This window comes from Trachypithecus francoisi, unplaced genomic scaffold (genome assembly GCF_009764315.1).
Source record: "Trachypithecus francoisi isolate TF-2019V2 unplaced genomic scaffold, Tfra_2.0 Lachesis_group1, whole genome shotgun sequence".
Lineage (NCBI taxonomy): Eukaryota > Metazoa > Chordata > Mammalia > Primates > Cercopithecidae > Trachypithecus > Trachypithecus francoisi.
The window spans coordinates 87,503,296-87,530,988 of NW_022681454.1; the positions used below are offsets into that span (position 1 = coordinate 87,503,296).

The window sequence follows — 27,693 nt, forward strand, 5'->3', positions numbered from 1 at the left end:
CTAATAAAACCTGGCTTTCTCCATAAATCTAGCACTATATTAAAAGGGCCAAGTACAGTAAATATATAGTTTCAGATGAAATCATACTAATACCAGTTGGTTTTTTTCTAGGCACTACTGGTTAAATGCTCAGCTATAAGTGGCCTGTAAGTGGACTTGGTGTCATATGAGTTAAACCAAGCCCAGAGTTACTTAAGCCTATTTGTATGTCCTCTTACCCCTCCTTTCTCCCTTAAGGGCCTCAAACTGTTTATGGACTCATTGTAAAAGGTTGATTATTTCCATGGGTTCAGTAAAGCAGGTGTTCAAAACACGGCTTGACAGAGTTAGGGCAGAGCTGTAGGCGGCTAGCAAGCTAATCATCTGGCAATTCCTTCAATTAATATTCTTTAACCAAATTTTTAATATTTTTTATGTAGATTGATTTTCTATTAATACAAGTTGTATACTTTTTAAATAACTCATTTGTTGACTATGTCTTCTCTTCTTCCAACATAAAAGTATTACTAAACAAAAAAAGAACTTACTGAGGATTTCACCCAGTTCACAATTAATTCCATAATATTCCCAATAGGCCTCTTCTTGGCCTTGGAGCTGCTAGGTATCCTGCTTTTCCTCTTCAAGCCTATAATCTTTCTACAAACTATGTTAGAAAATAGTTACTCAAAACCAAGTTACAATATAACAGCAATTACAGGTAAATACTCAAGAGAAATGAAAGCATATATCCACACAAAAACTTATACATAAATGTTCATAACAGCAAAAAAAATGGAAATAACCCAAATTTCCATCAACATATAAATGGATAAGTAAAATATGGTATATTCATACAATAGAATATTAACCAGCCATAGGAATGCAGTACTGATACATGTGACACCACAGATGAAGCTTGAAACATTATGCTAGATCAAAGAAGCCAGTTACAAAGTACCACATATTGTGATTCCATTTATGAAATGTCCATAGAAGCAATGTTTATAGAGAGACAGTAGACTGGTCTTTGCCTAAGGATGCAGGTGGTGGGAGGAGGGAGGAATGGGGAGTGACTGCTAACGGGCATAGGGCTTCTTTCTGGTGTCATAAAAATGTTCAAAAGTTAGATAATGGTGATGGTTGCACTTTGTGAATAGATCAAAAACCACTGAATTGTACACTTTAAGAGGGTCAATTTATGGTGGGTAATTTATATACCAATAAAGCTGTTCTAAAGAAATTCTGTTGACTTCAAAATCAAGCATGGGAAAAAATCAAGCATGGGGGAAGAAAGTCAGAGGAGAACTTTCAGATAAAGATGACAGATCATTTCAGTTAAAGATGAGTGTACCTACTTTTCTTCCTAATATTCCACTAAAATGACAATTTTTTTTTCAAGAATAAGCCCTCAAGGATAAAGAGAATAGCCAAAAACATGACAGTAGATGAACAATTTTAACAAATGTACATATGCATGCACACAATCATGTTTCAAGATGAGTTGTTCTTATATGGAATAATTTGCTCAGTCATGGCTTCTCTTTCCAAGCTTGCATAATCTCACCCACTAGTTAATACTATCTCACAGAGTCAAAGGCCATATAAGGAAAATAAAGATGCCTATGTGTATCCAGCAAAGAAAAGATCATCTAGTTATCAGGACCTACAATCTCAGAGGTCATGGGTGGTTATAGATACAAATAAGGTTCTTCCCGTCACATGGATCTGGATGAGAGCAGTTCAATTGGAATACTGTCAAAATGTATGAAGTCATCTGTGGAAACCTGGGTTTCCTGCCACCACATTTCCAATTTATTCCAGTGGAGGCTTTGTGCTGCTGATTGATTGGTACCTTGAGCAAATATGTAGATGTCAAACCTTTAATTTTGCTCTGGGTTTAAGTCTTTACTTAGAAAAAAAAGAATAGTGTATATGTTTGGCATTGTTTATAGAAAACCCAAAAGATACACACTGAAAATGGAAAGGTTAAATTTTGTAGTTTAATATAATGATTCTGTTTCTCACAGAAATAGATATTTGTGTAAGTTGAGTAATTTCAAAAGAAAAGAAGCTTCCCAGTAAAAAGAAACTACCCTGGGGAAGGAAATATGTCATATGCTTGTTATGGAGTTCATACTATCCAAGAAACGACACTTCATAACTATGTATTTGGCCAACATTTATTCACTTTAAAATTTGCAAGTCGAAACCACTCAGCTAATCTCAACACAATACAGATGGCATCAAGATAGTGTAGATAAAAGACAGGCTTGACTCCAAGATATCTAGTGAGTTCCTCATATAATGAAGAAAGAGAAAGCCCTAAGGCGTAGGTACAAATTAGCTTATTAAATTAGATTTATTTACAATTAGTCACTGTGCTGATTAAAATGGCCCTATTAGAGTGGTTTTCTTAAGAAAAACAGTTACTGTCTAAATTATCAAATGCTCATAAGCATTTGATAAAATTCACAGGCACTTAACTCTCACATGTTGTTTGCACAGCTGCTATTATAAAATTCTGTCTCATTTAAAATCAAATATGGGTTGTGGGGGTAAAAAAAAAAAAAAAGGCAAGGGAGAATTTCCATTTAAAGAGACAGATCGGTTATACGTGTTTCTCTAATCTTTCCAAGGCTCCACTGAAATGACAGTAAAAGAATGCTTAAAAAGTGTAAGCACCCAACGGCAAAAAAAAAAAAAAAAAAAGAACAGCAGAGAAAACAAAACAGAAGAGTATTAGATTTTAAAGACATTTGGAAGTGGATGCAAGTGACTGGAAACAGACTGTTTACAAGCCTGTCAGGCTCAGTGAGTCCTCCAACACCGCCTGCATCCAGGCAGGCACGTGCTCAGACAGGAGTGCTAAGGCTTAATCTCCGGGTAATATCAAATGATTCTTAGATACCTAAGATAGTTAAGGACTAGCATGAGAAACACATTTGAAAATGTAAGATTAGTGAAAAGTCTACTAAGAAATAAGGAGCCAATATTTCCTCACTGATGGGAAGTAAGCATACTACTTCCCACCTCCCCCAAGCCCTGCTCTTGATGAACTCAGTAGCTGAAAAGAAAAAGATGTTCACATACTGACATCTGGGCATCCCCAAATGACACAGCTAAATTTCTCATTTTTCTATCGAATCCTTCCAAAGTGAAGTATGCCAAGAGACAAGCCCCTGATCCCGTTTACAAAATGTCATCCTCAAATCAAAACAGCTAAGAATCACTTTGTTTAAATAAAGACAAAAAGAATACCTATAAACAGATAATACAGAGAAAAGAAGAAAATTTAAACAAGTACAGCATAACAACAAACCACTGTTAGTATCCTCAGAAAAATAAGACAAGAATGCTCTAAAACAAGAGTACGGTGTTTTGCAAAAGGAATCAAAAGCAAGAATATTTTGGATATTAAAAATAGAAAAGCTAAAATTAAAAAAAAAATAGGTTTGGCAGGAAAATAAATGGGGAAATTTCACAGAAAACAGAATTAAAAGACAGTGATAAGTCACTTAAAGAAACTATAATATAGGAAGGATAATACAAGAAAATTTTCAAGACCAAAAGAAAATACTTTCCAATCTGATGGAACTCATGGAATGTTTAACATGATGGGTAGAAAAAAAGACTCCAGGAAATAGTAGGTACAGGAAAAAACATTGGTGATGGAAAACTCAAGATGACATCTACAACCAATACAGGTGGGAGCCGAAAATAAAAAGGGCCCCAAAGAGGAATCACCACAGAAATAAAGAATGGATAAATTACTTACTTTTCTATTAAAGTTAACAGTGGAGTTGTTGGAGCAATTTGGGGAAAAAAAAGACCACATCAAGTTTATAGAAAATTACATAAGTGGGCTGGGCATGGTGGTGCACACCTGCAATCCCAGCACTTTGGGAGGCTGAGGTGGGCAGATCACTTGAGGTCATGAGTTCAAGACCAGCCTGGTCAACATGTGGAAACCCTGTCTCTACTAAAAATATAAAAATTTGCTAGGTATGTTGGTGCACACCTGTAATCTCAGATACCTAGGAGGCTGAGGCCGCAGAATCATGGTTATAGGTGTGCAGGAGGTGGAGGTTGCAGTGAGCAGAGGCTGCAGTGATCCCATACCACTGCACTCCAGCCTGAGTGACAGAATGAGTGGGGAAAAAAGAAAAAAAAATATATATTTATATATGTAAGTAAAAAAAAAGAAGTATTGTCAGAAAATATCTCACAAACCACATACCCTCTTACATAATTATTCAGTCACACATTAATTATAAATTTAACTAAATTTGTGACATATCAATATTTGGAGAAATTGTTTGGAGTAAGTGGCAAGGCAGCAGAGTGAATTCCATCTATTTATAAGCAGAAGTGATGAGATATCTGAAAGTTAGCAATCAAGATTGAACACTATATTATCAAATGGAAGCAAACACCAAAACAACAGCTAAACCAGTTACAAGTTATTCTGAGAAAGAACTGAGGGCTGCCAAAGGGTATGGTAGGGATCTGCTGGTTTTCTTTTCTTTTCTTATAGAGACAGGGTCTCGCTATGTGGTTCAGGCTGGTCTCAAACTACTGGCCTCAAGCAATCCTGCTACCTTGGCATCCCAAAGTGCTGGAATTACAGTCATAAGCTACCACACCTGGCCAGGGTCTGCTGGTTTTCTTTTCTTTTTTGTAAGATGGAGTCTCACTTTGTTGCCCAGGCGGGAGTGCAGTGGTGAGATCTCAGCTCGTTGCAATCTCTACCTCCCACATTCAAACAACTCCCATGCTTCAGCCTTCCGAGTAGTGGGGATTGCAGGTGTGCACCACCAGGCCTGGCTAATTTTGGTATTTTTAGTAGAGATGGGGTCTTGCCATGTCAGCCAGGCTGATCTCAAACTCCTGGCATCAAGCGATCCACCCACCTCAGCCTCCCAGAGTGCTGGGATTATAGGCGTGAGCCACTGAATCCAGCCCATCATATGTTATCAACTTAGCCAACGATCAGAAAGTTCAAGCACAGTTTCGATTAATTTGGGCAAGGATTTTGAAATCTTCGTCTTCACTCCAAGTTGAATTCATTTCTTTTTTCCCTTTTCCTTCTCCTTTCTAATCATTAGGCAGTAAGTACACTTATTCTTCCATAACTCTTTTGTAAATATTTGAAGAGAAAGGGAAGTTAGAATAAAGGGTAAAGAGACCAATTTTAAGCTTAAAAGTAGAAAAAATGAGGAGAATCACACTAAAATGACTTGTCTTTTTATAACCAAGAAAGCAATGAACAGGAGTGAAGGCTGAGGATGAGTTGGGACATAAGCATGGGGAAGGGAGATTACATTAAAAATATGAATGCCCATGTTCCATCCCCCTAATGATTTTATTGGCCTGCAAATGCAACTTGATCTCTGAAAGTTTTCTAAGTTTTCTAGAAAATTCTTTTTATTTTAGGTTCGGGGGTACATGTGAAGGTTTGTTGCATAGGTAAACTCATGCCATGGTTTTTTTTTGGTACAGATTATTTAATCACCCAGATATTAAGCCCAGTACCCCACTGTTATCTTTCCTGTTCCTCTCCCTCCACTGACCCTCTATCCTCAAGTAGACCCAGTGTCTGTTGTTTACTTCTTTGTGTTCATAAGTTCTTATCATTTAGCTCCCACTTATAAGTGAGAACATGCAGTATTTGGTTTTCTATGTTAGTTTGCTAAGGATAATAGCCTCTAGCTCCATCCATGTTCCCATGAAAGACATGATCTCATTCTTTTTTATGGCTGCATAATATTCCATGGTGTATATGTATCATATTTTCTTCATCCAATCTGTCATTGATGGCATTTAGGTTGATTCCATGTCTTTGCTATTGTGAATAGTGCTGCAATGAAAATTCACATGCATGTGTCTCTATGGTAAAATGATTTCTATTGCTCTGGGTATATACCCACTAATGAGATTTGCTGGGTTGAACGGTAGTTCTGTCTTTAGGTCTTTGAGGAATTGCCATACTACTTTCCACAACAGTTGAACAAATTTACACTCCCACCAACAGTGTATAAGGATTCCCTTTTTTCTACAACTTCATCAGCATCTGTTAATTTTTGACTTCTTAGTAATAGCCATTCTGACTGGTGTGAGATGATATCTCATTGTGGTTCTGATTTGTATTTCTCTAATGATCAGTGATGTTGAGCTTTTTTCATATGCTTGTTGGCTGCATGTATGTCTTCTTTTGAGAAGTGTCTGTTCATGTCCTTTGCCCACTTTTTAACGGGGTTGTTTTTCTTTTGTAAATTTGTTTAGGTTCCTTATAGATGCTGGATATTAAACCTTTGTCAGATGCATAGTTTGCAAATATTTTCTCCTATTCTATAGGTTGTCTGTTTACTCTGTTGATAGTTTCTTTTGCTGTGCAGAAGCTCTTGAGTTTAATTAGATCCCAGTTGTCAATTTTTGCTTTTGTTGCAACTGTTTTTGGTGTCTTTGTCATGAAACCTTTGCCCTTTCCTACATCCAGATGGTATTGCCTAGGTTGTCTTCCAGGGTTTTTATAGTTTTGGGTTTTACAGTTAAGTCTGTAATCCATCTTGAGCTGAATTTTGTATACGATGTAAAGAAGGGGTCCAGCTTCAGTCTTCTGAATATGGCTAGCCAGTTATCCCAGCACCATTTATTGAACAGGGAGTCTCTTCCCCATTGCTTGTTTTTGTCAGCTTTGTTGAAGATCATATGGTCGTAGCTGTGCAGCCTTATTTCTGGGCTCTCTATTCTGTTCCATTGGTCTATGTGCTTTCCAAGGCAATTCTAATAGGCTGTCACAGTTGAGAAGCACTGGCTTAGCACTTACTAAATATTTAGTATATGACTGGCATTATTCTAAGTTATTTAGTAATATCTTTCAATATCCACAACCACCTCAGGAAGTAGACACTACTGCTAGTGAGAGAGGAGAATTCCCTGCACCCCTCTGTGGGACTTGCAACAGGAGTGTGGTTTGCTTACTCAAATCCCTTGTGGGAGGAGGAGCATGCAGGTGCTGGGGCCAGAGCGAGCACTTTTGGGCTCCACCCCCAAGGTAGCATCTAGGGGTGTGTCACAATTAATGGTCCTTTAGCAGTTGCCATCCATAGACGTCTAAGTGTTAACCAGCTCAGTGGAGAGTCAGTGTGACAGCCTTTTACACCCTGCCCTCTTGCTACCCCGGTCCTTGTCTGGCATCCAGGAAGAGTCAGGTCACATGGACTTGAAGGACGGTGAATGCGGATTTTTTATTAAGCAGTGGAAGTGGCTCTCAGCGGAAGGAGAGCTAGACAGGGGGTGGTGCAGGTAATCTTTCCCTGAAACTCTGCTGTCTCCAGCTGGGCTCCTCTCCGAAGTTAAGCTGCGTCTACCTATAGTCTCAGACACTCAGTTGCTTCTTCTCCTCTTGACATTCAGCTACTTGTTCCACTGCCAGCTGAGGTCTGGGGTTTATACGGGCACAGGATAGGGGGGCAGGACAGACCAGAAAGCAACATTCATGCACAAAAACAGGAATGTCTGTTCTAATTTAGGGCCACGGGTCCAGGCTTGAGGGTGGAGCCCTCACCAGGGACCCCGCTCTCCTGCCTCCTGCCAGTATCATTATCTCCATTTAACCGGGAAACTAAATGTGGTGATTTTAAAATGCCCACAAAGTTGGACACATTTCCCTTAAAAAGATGGAGCCTAATTTCCATCCCCTTGAATACAGACAAGATTAATGACTTGCCCCTAACAAACAGGGCAAAGTGATTCTATCTGACTTATAGAGCTAAAAAGATAGCTTCCATCTCTCTTGAACTGCACGCTGTAGGAGAAGCCAGCTACCATGTTAAGATAACATTCAAGCAGCCAGCTGGAGAAGCCCACAGAAAAAGGCCTCACCATGACCCAGCATTAAATTGTCATCCATGTGAGTAAGCCACCTTGGAAAAAGATTCTCGAACCCCAGTCAAGCTTTCACATACCTGTAGCCCCTGCCAACCTCTTCACCACAATTTCCCGAGAGCTTGAACCAGAACTGCCCAGGAAAACCACACTTGAGTTCTTGACCCACAGAAACTGTGAGAGAAGATACATGGTTACTGATTTAAGCCACTAAATTTTGGAGTCATTGTTACACAGAAATACATTAACAGATACACTAGGGCATAAAAAGGTTAAGTAACTTGGCCCTACTAAGGTGGAGAGCAAATGGCAAACCGAGATTTGAAATCTATCAGAATGGAGTCAGAACCTATGCTCTAAGGCACATGCTATAAGTACTTTCTTCAAAATGGAGATTACACTGCCAATATCATATTAGAGCTGGTGCTAAGATTAAAAGAGATTATATAAGTAAAATACCTGCTAGATATTAAACTAAGCAGTAAGTAGTCACCTAGTGGCACCCATTACTATCATCACTCAAACAAGTATATTCTCAAAAAGGATCAATATTAAACACAAAAAACATATAAAAATTATTTGTACAAATAAAAAATACACACCTCAGTATCATTTTTTCCACAGTATGTCATTTATTTTAAACTTTTTCCTTACTTCTAAACTCACTAGACATTCAGGATTTCCAAGACAGAAACAAATCAATGCTATAATAATTTATATCCCAGAGACTATCTAATTAACATCCCACGGCAGGCATTTTTACTGTTTTTCACTCAAACATTTATCAAATTTGATAAATTTTAAAAAGCACAGTGTTATGCACCAAATTTTGTCCAAAATTCACAGATTGATACCCTAATTCCCAATGTGACCATAGTGGAAGACGGCGCCTTTAAGGAGGTAATGAAGGTTAAATGAGGCCACAAGGGTTGGCTCCTGATCAAATAGGGTTGGTGTCCTTATAAGATGACAAAGAGATATCAGGAGTACTTCAGCACAGACAAAAGGCTATGTGAGGGCACAGCAAGACAGTGACGACATCTGCAAGGAAAGAAAAGAGCCCTCACCAGAAACTACTGCCAGCACCTTGATCTTGGACTTCCAGCCACCAGAACTGTGAGAAAATAAGTTTCTGTTGTTTTAGCCAGCCAGTCTGTATTATTCTGTTATGGTGGCCCTAGCTGATTAATACATGCAGTATAAAATAAAAAGGCTGGGCTTTGGAGTCAGGCAGATCTCAACTCTGCACAATCTACCTACTTGTTCTTTGGCAAGTAACTTGCCCTCACTGAGCTGAGCTTCACTTTATCTATGAAATATTTGTAGGAATAGCTGTAATGGAGATAAAAACACAAACACAAGGAAAGCACCTAGGCAAAATCTTGACCCAAAACAGGCACTTAAATTGTGATTAAAGAAATATATAAAATTAGCTCATTATCTATTTATATCTACAATATTGTCCAAACATAATTGATGCTCAGAATTATAAACACTGACGAGTCTACAAAGATGACTATGAAATGCACATCTTCAGTCCTAATCTCTCTCATAAGCACTGACCTTCATTTTATTCATCCATTTAAAATGAACTCCTCATCATGGCCCCCAAACAATCTTCCTTTGTTAACTTCCATTATGTTTATTAAAGGATCAATTCTTAAGATGTCACATCAGGATCTTTCCCCTTTCTTCCAACACACACACACACACACACACACACACACACACACACACACACATACATACACACACACTAGATCTCTGAGAGAGATATTTAATAAAGTCTCTACCACGAAATCATCAGATCCTACTGTGAAATTAAATTAAGTAATTCAAACTAAAAGCTGTTGGAACTTTGTATTATCTGAGCCTTAAGAGGAATGAGAATATGTGCCCTGAGTCACGTAGCATGCAGTTGCAACTTCTGCTTCTCTGATTATAGATTAACTTTCCTCTGTATTCCTGTACTGCAGATGATTAGGAAAGACCCGAAGGTACCAGAGATAAGACTCCCCTCAACACCATTACCTCTCCTTATGGAATGTTAAAGCAGTCTTCCTTGGGCTGTAGCAAGCTATAACCAATCAAACTGCTATAATGTATGTGCTATGAGCTATGCAAGGTTAGAGATAACCAGGTCCACACATGTCTGTGTCTTTCCACAATGCCAGGCTTTTATTAATGTTATTCCAATCACAAAAGCCATGAGCTACACGGAATTCCCAAGAAGGTAATTTTCCTTAGTACTTCCTGTTCATTCGGTAGTCAGAGCTGTGGGGACACAGGCTCAAGCCACTCCACAACTCAGTCAATATTGCAAACCATATATAATAGTAAACTTAAGCAATATATAAATAATGTTAAACATTCCACAACAAAGTAACATTTAACATCAAGAGGAAGAAGAGATAGGAGAAAGGGTTGACAAACCAGTCCAGGGAGAGTGAAGAAGACCAACGGAGTCCTAGTCTGGGTTGAGCAGTCTGTTGGTCTTGCAAGGAAGAGTCCTTTAGGTGGCAGAACCTTTGGCAACAGATGCCAAGCTCTTAATCATGAGTGACTACAAGACAGTGTCAGTTAAGATGGCCGTTTTGAACTGCTGAAGACCTAATCTTTTATAGTCACAGAGTCCTCTGGTGAGAACTGGTAGGAACTGGTGCTTGTTTGTGTCCATATCTGGTTGGACACAATCTTTATTTTTTATTTGTTTATTAAACAAAGGATCTTATCCTTGTCGGCAATGTGTCCTGTGAAATATAAAATAGTCTTTTTCTAAGATGGAGATAGTTATGCCAGGGGTCCTCTATATAGTATGTACTGACCTTGTATGGAAAAATTTGTAACCCTGATAAACTACTCTGCCTTTGTCTATATAAGTAAAACCTTAACCTCTCTACTTTGAAGCTCTGTCCCCATTCCTTTGGAGTCTGTGTTTCCCAACTGGTTCTCCTCAGGCTTTGTACCAAATACACTCTAAACTTAATCATATTTTCTGAATTTATCATTTAAGGTTGACACTAACAAGTATAACAGACAGCACCTTAGCCTTTGGGCTAAGTCCCAAATTCACCTGGAGGCAGGGAAAGGGCATTAGGCAGCCACAGAAAGTTCCTAGAAAGTTGAAGACTGTCTCTTCCTTTCAGGACAAAAGATCAGGTCTGAGGAGCTGAAGCATTTTAAAATATAAAGGTGCTACCCAGTGTACAGACAGAAAATAAAAGATTTGAATAACTGAAGACAAAAGAACAGTAGTTGCCTCTGGCCTTACCTAAACACAGTTTGCAGGGATCTCTCCCTGATGCTACTACAACCTCACCTCACGAATTTCCTCCTGATTATTAGTATGTATTCACAATCATCTGATAAACTGGCCCTCTGCCATCATGTGGTTCTGTGGACCCCATCAAAGGTAGAGACACCAGGGTCAGGCCACCAGAGTACCCCTTCCTAACACACTTTCTCAGGTCATCTCAATCTTTTTTTTTTTTCCCCTGAGACGGAGTCTCACTCTGTTGCCCAGGCTGGAGTGTAGTGGCGCGATCTCGGCTCACTGCAACCTCCACCTCCTGGTTCAAGCGATTCTCCTGCCTCAGCCTCCTGATTACAGACGCCTGCCACCACGCCCAGCTAATTTTTGTATTTTTAGTAGAGACAGAGTTTCCCCATGTTGGCCAGGCTGGCCTCAAACTCCTGACTTCAGGTGATCCTCCCATTTTGGCCTCCCAAAATGCTGGGATTACAGGTGTGAGCCACCATGCCTGGCCATCCTCATTACCTTAATAATTACCAGCTACGATGTTCTGTTCATGTTTTCTGTCTGTCTCTGGTAACCTTCCTTTAAAAGTCCATGATGAGTTTCTTTTTGGAATGATGACAAAGAAAGTATAGGCACTGGATAGTGGTGATGGTTGCACAACAGAGATTATACTTGATGTCACTAAATTGTATTTAAAAATGGTTAAAATGGCAAATGCTATGTTATGTATATATTTACAACAATTCTAAAAATTTCCATTGCCAACTATTTATCAGATACAGATGGTTGTAGGACTATGACCTACATTTCTGTTAGTCTTCTAGATGTTCTCCCTGTATTTAGCAACTTCCTGCCTAACCATCTTACACAGCACTGCCTAACATACTGCTTCTATTATGTGAGATCTTTCTTAAACATTTTATATTTATATATAAATATTAATTTCTTAACACTAACATCAAGACCCTATACCTAACCTCAACCTACTTTTTCAATTGTATCTTTTGCTAATCTCTTCTAGCTACAGATAGCTCTGTCAGATAATTGTGTCTTAGAGTGTTTTTGCTCATGCCCTTAACTCACTTAAAAGATTTTCCTCTCCATCCAAATTAATGTTGTCTCCAATCTTATTTTTCCCACAAAGTGTTTTCTGACCACCATAATCCAGGCTGGTTTTCTTCCCTCCCTTTTAGTTACCACTGACTGGATGTTTTATTGTTCACTTAAAGCACTATTGTAGAATATATACAACATATCTTCTACTTTCTCAATTAAATCACACACTCTTTAAAATTAAGATGTTTAGGCCGGGCGCGGTGGCTCAAGCCTGTAATCCCAGCACTTTGGGAGGCCGAGACGGGCGGATCACGAGGTCAGGAGATCGAGACCATCCTGGCTAACACTGTGAAACCCCGTCTCTACTAAAAAAAATACAAAAAATTAGCCGGGCAAGATGGCGGGCGCCTGTAGTCCCAGCTACTCGGGAGGCTGAGGCGAGAGAATGGCGTAAACCCGGGAGGCGGAGCTTGCAGTGAGCTGAGATCCGGCCACTGCACTCCAGCCTGGGCGACAGAGCGAGACTCCGTCTCAAAAAAAATAAAATAAAATAAAATAAAATTAAGATGTTTAATTTTTCATTCCTTTGTATTACTCAGTATCTATTTAGAAGTTACTAAAAAAAACCCGATGGACTGATCTAATTCCAAGTCATCAAATAACAATAAAAATACTCAACTATGATCTAGAACTACTTACATTTATACTAGAGAATAATTTTCCATAAGAAACAGTCAATTAAAAATATTTCTAGTTAATCCTAAATTAAATGAATCCTCTTCTGCAATCTTTTTATGGCTTACAATTCACACCTATTTCCAAAACACACCTGAGATGACAAAAATAAAAAGTATATACACTACTGCCCTACCAATACAAGGACAAAAGATAAAAAGGCATGGAATATACAAAGCTGAGATAATCATACTAGAAACCTTGATTAAGGAAGATGAGTTGCAGCAGTCAGAGAGAACCCTAACATGGCAATAGGAAAGGATGATCACTGAAGGTCCCTTCGAGTGTGTCTCTTAAATATGAATCACCTAAACCTCTGAGAGGGGTTGTCAGGCCTCTGAAAGAAGCAAAAGGTTCTGGAAGAAATCAAATAGAGATAGAAGTCTTTGATAAAAATCTGTCACGCAGGTATATTAATTTGTTAACTAAAACCCATATGATCTCAGAGCTTCAGACACCAAACACATCCAAAGAGGATAATTTGTTATAGAAATGAATGAATTTAAACAGTTTTCTCCCATAGAGGGCCACTGTTCATCTACAAGATGTTAAGTGTCAGGGATGCTTACAGACATCCAGACTGTCCTCACTGGCAGTTTGGTTTAGCCTAAATGTCTGAAAAAATACTTAGGGCTCCAGAACTCCATCCTATAAAGTATGGAAGAGAGGACTTTGATCTGAAAAATTTTAAGCACATTCCACTACGAAATCACTTGCTCTTTACACAGGATATATTCAAAGGCCTACAACAACATTAAAAAAAGAAATGTAGGATTGAGTTGTGACAGAATACTAAGAAAACAATTTAATCTGTTATTACGAGGATGGATTTACGAAAGCAGCACAGTCATCCCTGAGGAAATTACATCAAAACAACTTTATCATATATTAATGTAAAGTAGAAAGCGTGGGAGATGAGAATACTGTTTACTGGCAAGCATAGCATCTGCTTTTAATGAGCATTAAAAGCAAAACCCATTCAACTATCTGTAAAGAGCTTTACCACCCCCGGCTTCAGGGTGCTCAGTTGCAACGTCCACCCTATACTATAAGGGTATTTCAGACAGGATAAACCAACAAGAAACACAGTAATCCTTTCTATCTTTCATCTGAAATATGAAAGAAGAAAGTTTATTTTATAGAGACAATAAAATATATATATAACACGGTAACCCTTCTTACCTATTTTCTATCTGAATTATGCAAGAGTAAGTTTATTTTATAGAGGCTATATTGTCTGATGCCTAATGCGTACATTATTCCCTCTACTTGGCAGCTTACATAACTAGTAGCTGCTCAATTATAGTCATGCACTGCATAATGATGTTTTGGTCACTGAAGGACTGCATATATGACTATGGTCCTATAAGATTATAATGGAGCTGAAAAATTCCTATTGCCCAGTGATGTCACAGCCATCATAATGTCCTACTGCAACATATTACTTAAGTGTTTGTGGTGATGCTGGTGTAAACAAACCTACTGGCTTCCAGTCCTATAAAAGTATAGCATACACAATTATATTTGGTACATAATACTTGATAACAATAATAAATGACCATGTTACTGGTTTATGTAGTTACTACAAAGCAGGTATAATGTCATTTCATTCAAGGTCATTTTGTTCTAAGCTGATGAGAAAAAAAAATAGATCCTAGCCAGAGCCACACTCTATGTGGAGTTTGTGCCTTCTCCCCAGGTCTGCATGAGTTTCCTCTGGGTGCTCCGGTTTCCTCCCACACCCCAAAGATGGGCATGATCAGTTCATCAGCATGGCTAAATGGTCCCAGTTTGAATGAGTGTGGGTAGGGGGGTGAGTACACCCTGTGGTGCAATAGTGTCCTGTTCAGGGTCGATTCCCACCTTGCGCCTGAGCTGCTGAGGTAGGTTCCAGCCACTCACGACCCTGAATTGGAAAAGGCAGGTTAGAAAATGAATGAATGAATAAATGAATGAATACAAATGATTGTAAAATAAAAATTCATAGACAATAATCCTACAAATGCATGACAATAAACAATGCAGTAGGAACGCACTCAGTGAGCCTGCCATATTTGTCATTGATTTTGAACTATGTGGTGGGAAGAGGTGCTGCTCATAATTCACAAATACCTATTCCTTGACTTAACCCATCAGCACTATGACAGCCATCACTCACTAATTTACCAACAACTAGGGAAATCATTCTTATTTTTTTAAAAATATTTCTTAAATGTATGTGTACCCACATTTATTTCAACGTTTAATATTAGAAGTGTTCTGGGTCTTCAATTAGAAGTTTGGTGATGTTTTTGTAACCAGAAACACGCCATCAGAACTTAACTTTTGTTTCTATCAATCTGCCTGTGGTAAAATTTGTTTCCCAGTATATCATTTTGCTTAAAGTTGCAGTTTCCAAGAAATTATCAACAACATTAAGTGAAAACTTACTATACATCTTATTGTTATTTTAGAGTGTACTCATTCTATTTATATATATATATAGTGCATTTTAGAGTGTACTCATTCTAGTTATATGTATGAACTTTATATAAAGTTAACTGTAACACAGACCAGATACACATATACATATACGTACATATATACATGTGTATGTTATCTATAACAGACTCAGATACATATATACATATACATAGATATATACACACGTGTATGTTCACTATAACAGACTCAGATACACATACACATATACAGATACACATGCGTACGTTAACTGTGACACAGACTCAGATACACATATACATATACATACATATACACATGTGTATGTTAACTGTAACACAGACTCAGGCAGGTGCTACAGGAGGTATTCTGTAAGAAGGCATTGCTATGGTAGGAGATGGCAGTTCCACGAGTGTTACTGTTCCTGAAGACTTTCCATTGGAACAAGATATGGAGGTGGAAGGTAGTAATATTGATGATTCTGACTCTGCAGGCCTAGTCTCACATCTGTGCTTATGTCTTAGTTTAAACAAAAAAACCAAAAAACAATTTTACAAAGTAAAAAAAGAAAAATGAAAATTTTAAAAATAGAAAAATATTAGAAGTATATAAAGAAAAAAATTTGTAGAGCTATGCAAGGTATTTGTATTTTAAGCTAAGCGTTATTTTAAAAGAATCAAAAGGCTTTTAAAAGTTAAAAAGTTATAAAGTAAAAAAGTTACAGCAAGCTAAGGTGTATTACTGAAGAAAAAACAATTTTTTAAATAAATTTTAGTTTAGCTTAAGTGTATAAGATTTATAAAGCCTACAGTGGTGCAGTAATGTCCTAGGCCTTCACATTCAATCACCACTCACTCACTGACTCACCCAGAGCAACTTCCAGTCCTGCAAACTCCATTCATGGTAAATGTCCTGTACAGGCGTACCATTTAAAAAATCTTTTATACTATATTTTTACTGTACCTTTTCTGTTTTCTTTTTTATTTTTATTTCTTTTGAGACAGGGTTTCACTCTGTCACTCAGGCTGGAGTGCAGTGGCATGATTATGGCTCACTGCATCCTCGACTTTCTAGGCTTAAGTGATCCTCCCACCTCAGCCTCCTAAGTAGCTGGGACTACAGGTGCATGCCACCATGTCCTGCTAATTTTTTTTATTTTTTGTAGAGATGGGGTTTTGCCATGTCACCCAGGCTGGTCTCAAACTCCCAGGCTCAAGCAATCTGCCCATCTCAGCTTCCAAAAGTGCTGGGTTACAGGCATGAGCCACAGGCCAGGCCTACTGTACCTTTTCCATTTTTAGATATGTTTAGATACACAGGTGTTTTCCACTGCGTTACAACTGCCTACAGTACTCAGTACAGTAACATGCTGTATAGGTTTGTCGCCCAGAAGCAATAGGGTATGCCATATAGCCTAGGTGTGTAGTAGGCTATACCATCTAGACTTGTATAAGTATACTCTATGATATTCACACAACAATGAAATCACCTAATAACGTATTTTTCAGAATGTATTTCTGTCATTGATGCTTAACTGTAAATTTTTTTTTACTAAATGACTCAAATCTAACCAGAGATTTTAAGGGAATGGAAGAATAATACTAATATAGCAAAAATTTAACCTCTCTTCCCATTCAAAATTTGTTACCTGTGCATAATCTCACATAACCTAAAGGTTGACTATACAATGAGTCTTGCTTTTAGAATGATACTGCTTGCTTTTATGATGCCTATCAACTTTTTGATGACTGAAGAACCATGTCATAAAGAATATGACAACTCACAAAGACCTAAATAACAAAAATAGTTCTATAAATAGTAATAAAAATAATAAAACAGTACATTCTCACATCAAATGAAAATGATTCTGGAAATGTGATAAAAGCCTTTGAAACATACAGGACTTTTGAGTAATAAGAATACTTAATAATATAGAATACTATAATACTAAAGATATTTGACTACCAAATATTTTGCATTATGCACAAAATATTTGTCAACTCCTATAGACATTATTTTAAAATAATTTCCAAACTTTATCTCAAAACTTCCCATCCCTAGAGATAAAATATTCCTTGTAAAAAGGATTTAATGTCTCCAAATAGGAGGAATGGTCACCTTTACGAAGGAATGGTTATCTTCATACATATCGGGAAAAAGTTCATACAGTTTCCAATTAACAAGCCTCAAACATACGTCACTCACTGACATACAAAGCTAAAAAGCATTGTTGTCCAGAACAAACTGTTCTTCTAATTTGCTTTCATATTTTATCACTATTTTCAATAAAATACAATATTTAGTAATCCGATAATGTTACGCCTTTTCAAAAAATAAAATATTGTTTTTTTCAAAAATGAAGTAGTTAAGACTACAAAAAATAATAGGTTTGAAAATAGGTAAAACTTCTGGGATTTTTCCTGTTGCATCATTATTAAAGACTGACTTGTGTTCCCTCCAAAATTCATATGTTGAAGCTCTAACCTCCATACCTCAGAATGTGATTGTATTGGGGGCCTTTAAAGTGGTAGTTAAGGTTAAATTAAATTATAATAGGGGTCCCTAATCCAATAGTAGTGTCCTTATAAGAGGAAGAGACATCAGGAGAGCGCACACAGAGGAAAGGCCAGGTGCGGACACAGTGAGAAGTCAGCCATCTGCACACAGAAGAGAGAGGCCTCAGGAGAAACCAACACTGCTGGCACCTTGATCTTGGATTTGCAGCCTCCAGGACTGTGAGAAATAAATTTCTCTCATTTAGGCTTGTAACACCCAGTCTGTGGTATTTTGTTAGGGCAGATGTAGCAAATTAATACAATTTGGGGTTGAGGCCTCAAAGATAAAAATAAAGGTTGTGATGGGCCCTCCCATTCTAAGCCAAAATGCTAGATGGTCTATATAGAACTTGTGAAGGTGAGACCAAACCCAGGTCTGGAGGCCTTGGGCCATCAATCAGCCACAAAGATATTTAAGCAGGAAATTCATGTGAAAATCTGAAGTTAAAAATCAGATAGTGAGGATTTCTTTAAAGGGAGAGAGTTGTTAGAGAAATATAATGCTTCCCCTAACTTTCCCAAGCCAAGTGAGGGGCATCAGATAATCACTTGGGTAGTTTGAAGAGTCTAAAACTCCTCAAAGAGTCTAACGCAGACAGTCTGGCTATGGGTGCCCTGGGCGGCAGCACAAGAAGGCAGGGCTCTGCCTTGTGACTGACCTCCATTTCAAGAATGTGGCAAAGATGTGTTTCCTGAGGACCGCCTGGGTACTCTGAAGAAAGAAATAAGACATGAGTAATCTTCCAAAAGGATTGCCTGGAGGTCACTATGGGAGGCCAGGGGCTGCAGTGTGGTTGTATCAGAAGAGGACACTAACTACCTCCACTTGCCATCCCCTAGGGAGGGAGACTTGTCTGTAGCTCTCCCCCAGGCCCTTGTATCAGCAATGCCTCCTGCCCTGGCCTCTTCTCACTTCTCTGCAGCCCCTGGCCTCCCATAGTGACCTCCAGGCAATCCTTTTGGAAGATTACTCATGTCTTATTTCTTACTTGTCCTATCTGGCCTTCTCACTTATCCTGTTCTTTAGCATATTACACGTGAGTAGGTACATCACTGCTGCAAAGGAATGTGGCTTTAGGTAACATCCTTAATCTGGCAACTAATACTTCTGGAAATATATTTTCTCCTTTCTTCTCTAATTTGGGAAAAATAATAAAAGAAATGGCTTTCAAGGGTACACCATTTTTCTTACAGCACTTAGGAAGGAGAATTCAATAATGACTATGCCTATAATTATTACACTTAAAAAGTGAGTTCCTGGCCAGGCGCAGTGGTTCACACCTGTAATCCCAGCACTTGGGAAAGCCGAGATGGGTGGATCACCTGAGGTCAGGAGTTTGAGACCAGCCTGGCTAACATGGTGAAACCCTAACTCTACCAAATATACGAAAATTAGCCGGGCATGGTGGTGGGCGCCCGTAATCCCAGCTATTCGGGAGGCTGAGGTAGGAGAACTGCTTGAACCCGGGAGGCAAAAGTTGCAGTAAACCAAGATTGTGCCACTGCACTCCAGCCTGGGTGACAAGAATGAAACTATGTTTCAAAAAAACAAACAAACAAAAAAACGAATTCTTTCATATGAAACCACTTATTACTACAATCAAAAATCAATTTTTACTTCACAAAATGAACACAATTATTTTAGGACTCAATCTTGCTTATGAGAAAAAGCAAATACACTAGTGAGCTTTCAGTTTCAAAGGTCACTAACCAAACACAATTTAATGAACATTTCCTTTATTGTTCTCTAATGTTTTCTAAATTATTCTTGATCTCACTCCTTTTATGGCAGTCATTAGTCAGAAAAAACATGTCTTTGGCTCAAAAGCATCAGGGCTTTTCAATATTATGTTACTGAAGTAGTCACATGTTAATGGTATCAGAAATTTCATTTAATAATAGTATTTCATAATCAGTCTAGTATTATTTTACATAGGAGATGACAGCCTGGAGTAAAATAGCAAGGTGGTGGTTACAGAAAGACCACAAATATTTAAAAGCTTTTTAAATTTTAAATATTTAGTACGTTAACTAAAAATAAAACTGGTGGTTTTTTCCTGCTTTTTTTTTTGTTATGTAGAGATGGGGGTCTTGCTTGGTTAACCACGGTGGTCTTCAACTCCTGGCTTCAAGCAATCTTTCTACCTCAGCCTCCCAAAGTGTTGGGATTATAGGTGTGAGCCACCGTGCCTGGCCTAATAAAGTGGTTTTCACTCCTAGAAGGATTTACTATACTAACCCTGAAAGAGCTGAATGAATCGAGGCTGCAATGCTGAGGTGATCAGACTGTCGGGCAGCTCCCTCAGAAAGAGCTTCAACAGACTGGCTGCTGAGCAGACATCACCGTCCTCCTTCCCGAGCTCCACGGGCACTCCACTCTCGAACTTCAGTCGAAGTTGTTCCACCACCTTCACGTTACCATTTACCCGAAAAAGACCTTCTTGGGTGAGTCCTGGAAGAGCAAAGTAGACACAGAAAATAAATAGGTTTCTCACAGACATGAAATGTAAAGAATGATAACAACACAGAACACAAAGAAAGAAATTTCAGCATATGATTCTCTCAACACTGTAATTATCAATCATTGCATGGTTTTCACATTTTGTAAAACTTTCCTTAGAATAATAAATGTTCATATCCACTGCATATCAACTAAACAGATCATATAGGATTGGTATAAAACTGGGCCTCTGAAAATAAGGCTATGCCATATATAAACATAGAGCAAAACAGAGTACACAAAGAAATTTTTCATTTATGTAATCTTCTAGAGCACCTAACAGAAACTTACTCAGGGCTCTAACAGCAGCTTAACACTTCATGAACAACTACTTTTTAAACGACATGTATTTAAGAAACTTTTAAACTCTATGTGATTACCTGTGTAATAGTTTAAGAAATAAGTGATGGTTTTTCAGTAATCACTAAATTCAAAATGTAAGACTCTAGGAAACTATAAAGTGGTGTAAGACAAGATCCTTGCCTACAGTCAGTTGACGGGGGGATATCAGTGTCAGCTGAGGTTATCAGAGAAGGCCTCCTGGAGGAGGTAAACTTAACCTTTGGCTAAAGCAACACAGAGGGGCTGGAGCTGTTGAGCTGTGAAACCAATGAAGCTTGAGTTTCAGGGCCCCTCATTTTCTCGGGCCCTTTACAAGCTCTGTCCCTAATCCTGTATTCTAAGTATCACGTTCTTTTTCTTAAAGAAGTCTCAAAAAGTTTAGGCATCTGGACCCATAAAACCTTGATCTACCCCCGACAAAGATAAACAAAAATACAAATTGAGAAGTAGAGACAGGATAGCATAAAGAAAGGTAGGCAGAGGACAATGTGGGGTGCCTAGGTCAAAGAATGATGGGATAATAAAATGGAGAAACAGGAAAGGGTCTGTGACAAGTTAAACAGTGAAGCCTTTATCACTGGAGTATTAAGTGAGGAAAAAGACAAAATATAATAAGGGTTTTAGGAAGATTTAGCTAGCTAAGAAGTAGGGTAAGGAGAGGGCTTGCCTTATGGAAACGATCTTCTATTTTAAGGTAGTAAACTGATATTATGGTGGAAAAGAAGTGAAAAAGAATAAAGATGACTTGGTAACTTGGTTCAAAAGGGAGAGGGAAAGGGTTGAAAGGTAACCTTAAGGTTTTGAAAAGTAGGAATACAGGAAAAAGAAACACTGTAAAAGATAAGGTTGGAGGTAGGGATAGGAGAGTAGCTGGTTTAGGGCAGAAGATAATGATTTCCAGCTCAGTGTGCTGCACACCATGTAAGCGAGTGTGTCAGGCAGTAGAAGACTTTGAAAGTGTAAGAAACAATCTTTCTAAGAAAGAGCAGGCCAGGATTTAACTTGACATTCTTGAGAGTCTAATGGTGAATGTCAGCAAAAACATAATGACACTGAAGCCTATCAGGATTTTTTAGAGGGGAGGTGATAATTTATATCAGCCTTTGCTTCTTACCCTTACCTGGTAATTGTATTGCTCTTTTTAAAGCAAAGGAGGAAGCTAATTTCATTTTATTTTATAATCTGATAAAATGCTTTATAAGCTCTTTAATTCAACAAACATGTAATAAGTGCCTGACATTATGTTAGGTCATAAAAAAATCAATCGTGAGAAAAAAATTCAACACTATCATTACTCTCATGGACTTTGAAGTCTGGTAAGATGTTTGTGTTCTTCCACGTATACATATTATTTGGCTGTAAAGAAAATCAATATCAAAAGTTGATATGAATTTTAGCTCCAATTCTGAAAAAAATTGTGACACTAGGGATGATATTAAAAGTATTTAACAATGACTATGACCAGGGCACCACCTAAATGGACGAGATATCAGTTGGTCTGTGTGGCAGACAGCTTCTAAAATAGTTCCCATGATCCCCACTTCTCGTACCACACCCATTATAATCCCCTCTACTTGAGTGTGGGCCAGACCTAGTGACTTGCTTCTAACAACAGAATACAGCAAATGTGATGTCATGTCATATTTTGGGATTAAGTTATAAAAGACTGACAATCCATCATGCTTCTCTCTCTTTCTCTCTCTCTCCCCCTCTCTCTCCGTCTCTCTGATGTACTTTATTAGCTACTGGCCACGGGCAAAGATCTAAAGGTGGTATCTGGCCAAAGACCAGTGAATAACTGAAAACCCTCAGGTCAACAGCTCACAAGTAACAGAATCCTGCCAACAACCACATGAATGAGCTTGGGAGGGAATTTTTCCCCTGTTGAGTCCTGATATGACTGAGGCCTTGGCTGATACCATGATCACAGCCTTGTAACTCTAAGACAGAGGACACAACTAAGATGTGTCTGGATTCCTGACCCACAGAAACTGTGAGATAATGATAAATACTATTGTTTTAATCTACTATGTTTTGGGGTAATCTGTTATGCAGCAAAAGGATAACAAATATGATACACCTTTCCCTTAAGTTCTGTGGAATATCAGGTTCTATTGGGAGACACCAGCTTAATTGTTTAAAGCTTTCAAAGTCTGTCTCCTCTACTATACAAAAGTTTATCTTTAGCTTCAGAAACTTATCCAACAATCAAGCAGCTAGCATCCAACAGAAAGGCATTCCATCCCTGGTCAAAGCTGAAATCCTGAAAACTTAGAGATTTGTTTCCTGTTCCTATATTTACCCAGCTGCTTAACCTAACCTTGCCTTCTGTTTTTGGCCTACCAAATGCCCCTTAGATCTGATTTCACGATGCTGTTTTTTTTTTTCTTTTTAGCTTTGACCTTAGTCTTTCTTTTCCAACAAGGTTTTTTTGAACCTTCCCCCAAATAAATATACTTCCAGCAATTTCAGAAAAAACTACCCAGCTCCAAGAACTGTCTGTGGTCCTCAAGCCTCCTGATCCCATTGGACCAAACTAGCAGATGTATAAGGTACAAGTAGAAGTGACTGAATTTAATGCTCCTTAGTAATATTTTCCTGTCTCTGTCCCATTTATCTGAACAACTCTTCCCTCAGGAATATCTCCCACCCACAACTCTTTTATCACTAATTATCGTAATTAGTGATGTTCAACTAGGGAAAGTTTATAATCCTGGACATGAATATATCACATTCTGAGAAGAAGAATCCATACAGTTTTTTAAGCCTCTTATGAGGCTAGAATACATCCAATACCCACATGAGGCTTACCAGACCAAATAACCTTTAAATTTTCCCACCCTAAAATTTTAGAAAGTTATGACTATAACAAAAATATTCAGAAAAAGGGGATATTTGGATGACTTCATGAAGCACAGTTACTCTCATACATTTCAAAGCTTCTATTATATTTGATTTTAGGCTATGTGCTAATTACTACAAAACAGCAACTTAATAGTGGTTTAGAAATGAAAAAATTATGTAAGTTAATATCTACATCACTGAAAGATACTTTTCTGTACAATTGAAATATTTCTTTCAAAATAGTATGAATATTAGAAACAGAATATACCATTAGAAACAATATGCCAGAAGTCACAATTTGCCTAACAGCACACTTTGGCCAAGGAAGTAGTATGACAATAAGTAAGCACATTCTGACACCTGGTGGTGACTTGAAACTCTACACTGCAGGTTAAAACGGCATAACCTATAGTATCTTCATGCTAAACTAAGAGAAAGAAGCCGTTAACATTGTCAGTGAGAAAAAGAGTTTAAAGACTATATGTTTTATAAGTTATAATGTATATATTTTTAAATGAAACTATCCAAAATCTGCTTAAAGGGCTTGACATAGATCTTTCTGTCTTAAAATTCCATTACAATAACAGTTTACTCTCATGCCAATTGTTAAACTGTCTGCATTTACGTGAAACAATAATAAAGCATAACCAAAATACCAACCTATGATTGAATTATATGACCGGTCACGTGACCCTTATAGTCCCATTCCCATGCCTGACACAGTGCTTACTGTATATCACAGGTGTACAGTAAATATTTGTTGACCTGAAAAAAACTGCAAAGTAATTAAATAAAACAAATTGAAGTATTATGCCCTCAAACTTTATACTACCCTTCAAACTTACACAGTTTCTTTGGTTTATTAACATGATAGTTTCAAATACAAGAAGGGGCTTATGTTTTTCTACATAGTAATTAACTACATAGCCTTTCAAAATACAGGTGCTAGGCCTACCGGAGTTTGCCCAGTCAAGATTCTGATTCAGTAGATATGAGGTGTGGGCAATGCATGTGTATTATGAAAGATTCCACTAGTGATTCTATTTCACATCCCTCATTAAGAATGACTGATTTAACTTAATAAAATGTTTAGTTTGCATTACCCAAATACACCCTGTTAAAGTATAACTAACAGTATGCTAAGGAGGGGCAGAAGAAAATCAATCCCTAATTTAAATTTTGCCAAAATTTTTATATGTTGATGGTGTGAGTATAAACTGTTTCAACTCTGATAGAGTTCATTACAGATGCACATATCCTCTGACCACCCAGGAGTCCACTTCCAGGAAGGCAGTCTATGCACACACTCGCATGTGCTTGAAATGCCATATGTTACAGGTTAACCATGGAATCATTGTTTGTAAACAATAGAAGACTGGAAACAATCCATGTGCCCATCAGCATGAGACTGCTTAAAGACATGATATATACATATGGTAAAACAGTAGGCAGAGGAAAAGAAAATAATTAAAAATGAGTAAAGCTCTTTATGCAATATGGAACAATCTCCAAAATACATTGATATTTAAAAGATTCAGAACAGTATGCAATATTTGTGATAAAAGGGAAAAAAGAACACACAGACATATACTTATATATATATGAAACATCTTAAGAAGATACCAGAAACAGGTAGAGTAATACTGTTTTAGAGAGAGAAAACAAAGGTCAGGAGACAGTTTGCAGGGAGAGACTTTTCACTATATACCTTCCTATATTTTGAACCACATAACTTTATTAACTATTCAAAAATATTAAAATTTTTAAAAATTAAAAATGTAAAATATTTTTACACAATAAAAGTATGCTCAAGAGACTATTACCAATTAATGTTGACAGAAAGAACACTGATTATGCCAAAACCAAAATATTACTTCAGGTACCCATAGTTGGACATCTACATGAATATACATCCCTACTTAACAGATTAAATGAATGATCTAGAAATCCATTTGTATCTAACTCGGTGGGATACACAGTCTTACTCAAAACCAAGTATGTAAATAAATCCTATTAAAGCTGGTTGTAACTCCCAGCTTCCAGATTTTGTAGGCCAAACTTCCATCTTCCTGTCATACTATGTGTAACACTGTTTCTGTTTAACTGTTTGAAGTATTTGAATAAATCCAGAGCTGTTTTCTAAGAATCTGGCCTTTTTGCAATTTATCTTCCTTTAATAAGGAGAAAAACTCTACAGAGTAAGAACAGAAACCTGGCTCTTAAGTTTTCAGGAAAAAAAAAAAATTTTGTCATAAAATTTTGCCTGAAAGTGGGTAATTTATAAAAGAAAGACAGTTCAGCATGGTGGGGAGGCCTCAGGAAACTTACGAGGCAGAAGGCAAAGGGGAAGCGAGGCACCTTCTTCACAAGGCGGCAGGAAGGAGAAGTGCTGAGCGAAGGGGGAAGAGCCTCTTATGAAAACATCAGATCTCTTGAGAACTCACTATCAGAGAACAGCCTGGGGAAACCACCCCCATGATTCAATTACCTCCACCTGATCTCTCCCTTGACATGTGGGGACTAGGGGATTATGATTCAAGATAAGATCTGGGTGAGAACACAAAGCCTAATCATATCAGTCATCTACATGCCTAGTAACTACAGCAGATAGATGTTTTTTTCAATTAACATCTAACCATCAGCAGAATGAATAATCTGCCATAGAGTCCCTGTCAGAAGTTGATACATATTCCTATAAAGGAACATGTGATGAGCGCTTCTCACTCCTTTCCAATAAATGATTCTTATCAGAAAGGGAGAAGAGACTTGTAATCCTGGAAAGACATGGCCTGAAACAAATTACTCAAAATACAGTAGACACATCTTACCCAAAGGGGATATGTTCCAAGACTGCCAATAGATGCCTAAAACCTTGGATAGTACCAAACCCTACATATACTGGGTTTTTTTCCCCATACATACATATCTATGATAAAGTTTAATTTAAAAAGTAGGCATAGTAAGAGATTAACAATAACAATAAAAAAACAGAATAGAGCCAGTTGCAATGGCTCACATCTATAATCCAAGCTACTTAAGAGGCTGAGGTGGAAGGATTGTTTGAGGCCAGGAGTTCAAATCAGCCTGGGCAACATGGCGAGACCTGCCTCTAAAAACATTTTTTTTAATTAGCAGGTTACAGTGGCACATGCCTGTACAATAGCTACTCAGGAGACTGTGGTGGGAAGATTATTTGAACCGTGGAATATGAGGCTGCAGTGAGTTATGATCACACCAAGGCATTCCAGCCTGGGCAACAGAGCAAGACCCTGTCCCTTTAAAAAAAAAAAAAAAAAAGCAATACAACAGAATAATTGGGAGAGATTTGTTCTTACCATAGATCTTAGCAACCTCAGCATACATTTTTTTCCCCCTTTATTAAGTTGAGAACGCACCTTTTCAATTAAAAGCCACTTCATGGCTTCTCTTCGGCATTATTGAATTTCCAGCCTTATTATTCTTGCACTTTGGGGCCATTATTAAGTCAAATAAGAGCCACCTGAACACAAGCACTGTGATACCACAATGATCAATCTGCAAACTGAGGCCACTACTAAGTGACTAACAGGCAGGTGGCATACACATATGGATACACTGGACAAGCAGACGATTAAGGTCCCAAGCGGCAGGATGGCTAGAGATCTCATCATGCTACTCAGAAGGCTGTACCATTTAAAACTGATGAATTGTTGGCCGGGTGCAGTGGCTCATGCCTGGAATCCCAGCACTTTGGGTGGCCGAGGCAGGCAGATCACCTGAGGTCAGGAGTTCAAGACCAGCCTGGCCAACATGGTGAAATCCCATCTCTACTAATAATACAAAAAAAAAAAAAATAGCTGGGTGTGCATCTTTAATCCCAGCTACTCAGGAGGATGAGGCAGGAGAATTGCTTGAACCCGGGAGGCAGAGGTTGCAGTGAGCCGAGATCATGCCACTGCACTTCAGCCTGGGCTACAAAAGCGAAACTCCGTCACAAAAACAAAAAACAAACATCAAAAAAACCCCAAAAACTGATGAATTGTTTATTTCTGGAATTTTCCAGTTAGCAACTTTGGACTATGATTGGTCACAGGTAAGAGTGAAACCCTGGAAAA

At 38.0% G+C, this 27,693-nt stretch overlaps 1 protein-coding gene across 9 annotated transcripts in view; it reads right to left on the bottom strand.

The window, feature by feature from the left end:
• The window catches only part of FAM13A (family with sequence similarity 13 member A), a 418,718-nt gene that overhangs the window by 282,385 nt on the left and 108,640 nt on the right, over positions 1–27,693 (bottom strand). For 8 of the 9 annotated variants that reach the window (XM_033214803.1, XM_033214801.1, XM_033214804.1 and 5 more), the window contains one exon: positions 20,153–20,365. In XM_033214803.1, coding sequence (XP_033070694.1) covers positions 20,153–20,365 — 213 coding nt within the window. Of the gene's footprint in view, positions 1–20,152; positions 20,366–27,693 lie in introns of those variants that run through there. The other variant, XM_033214808.1, reaches the window with a different exon arrangement.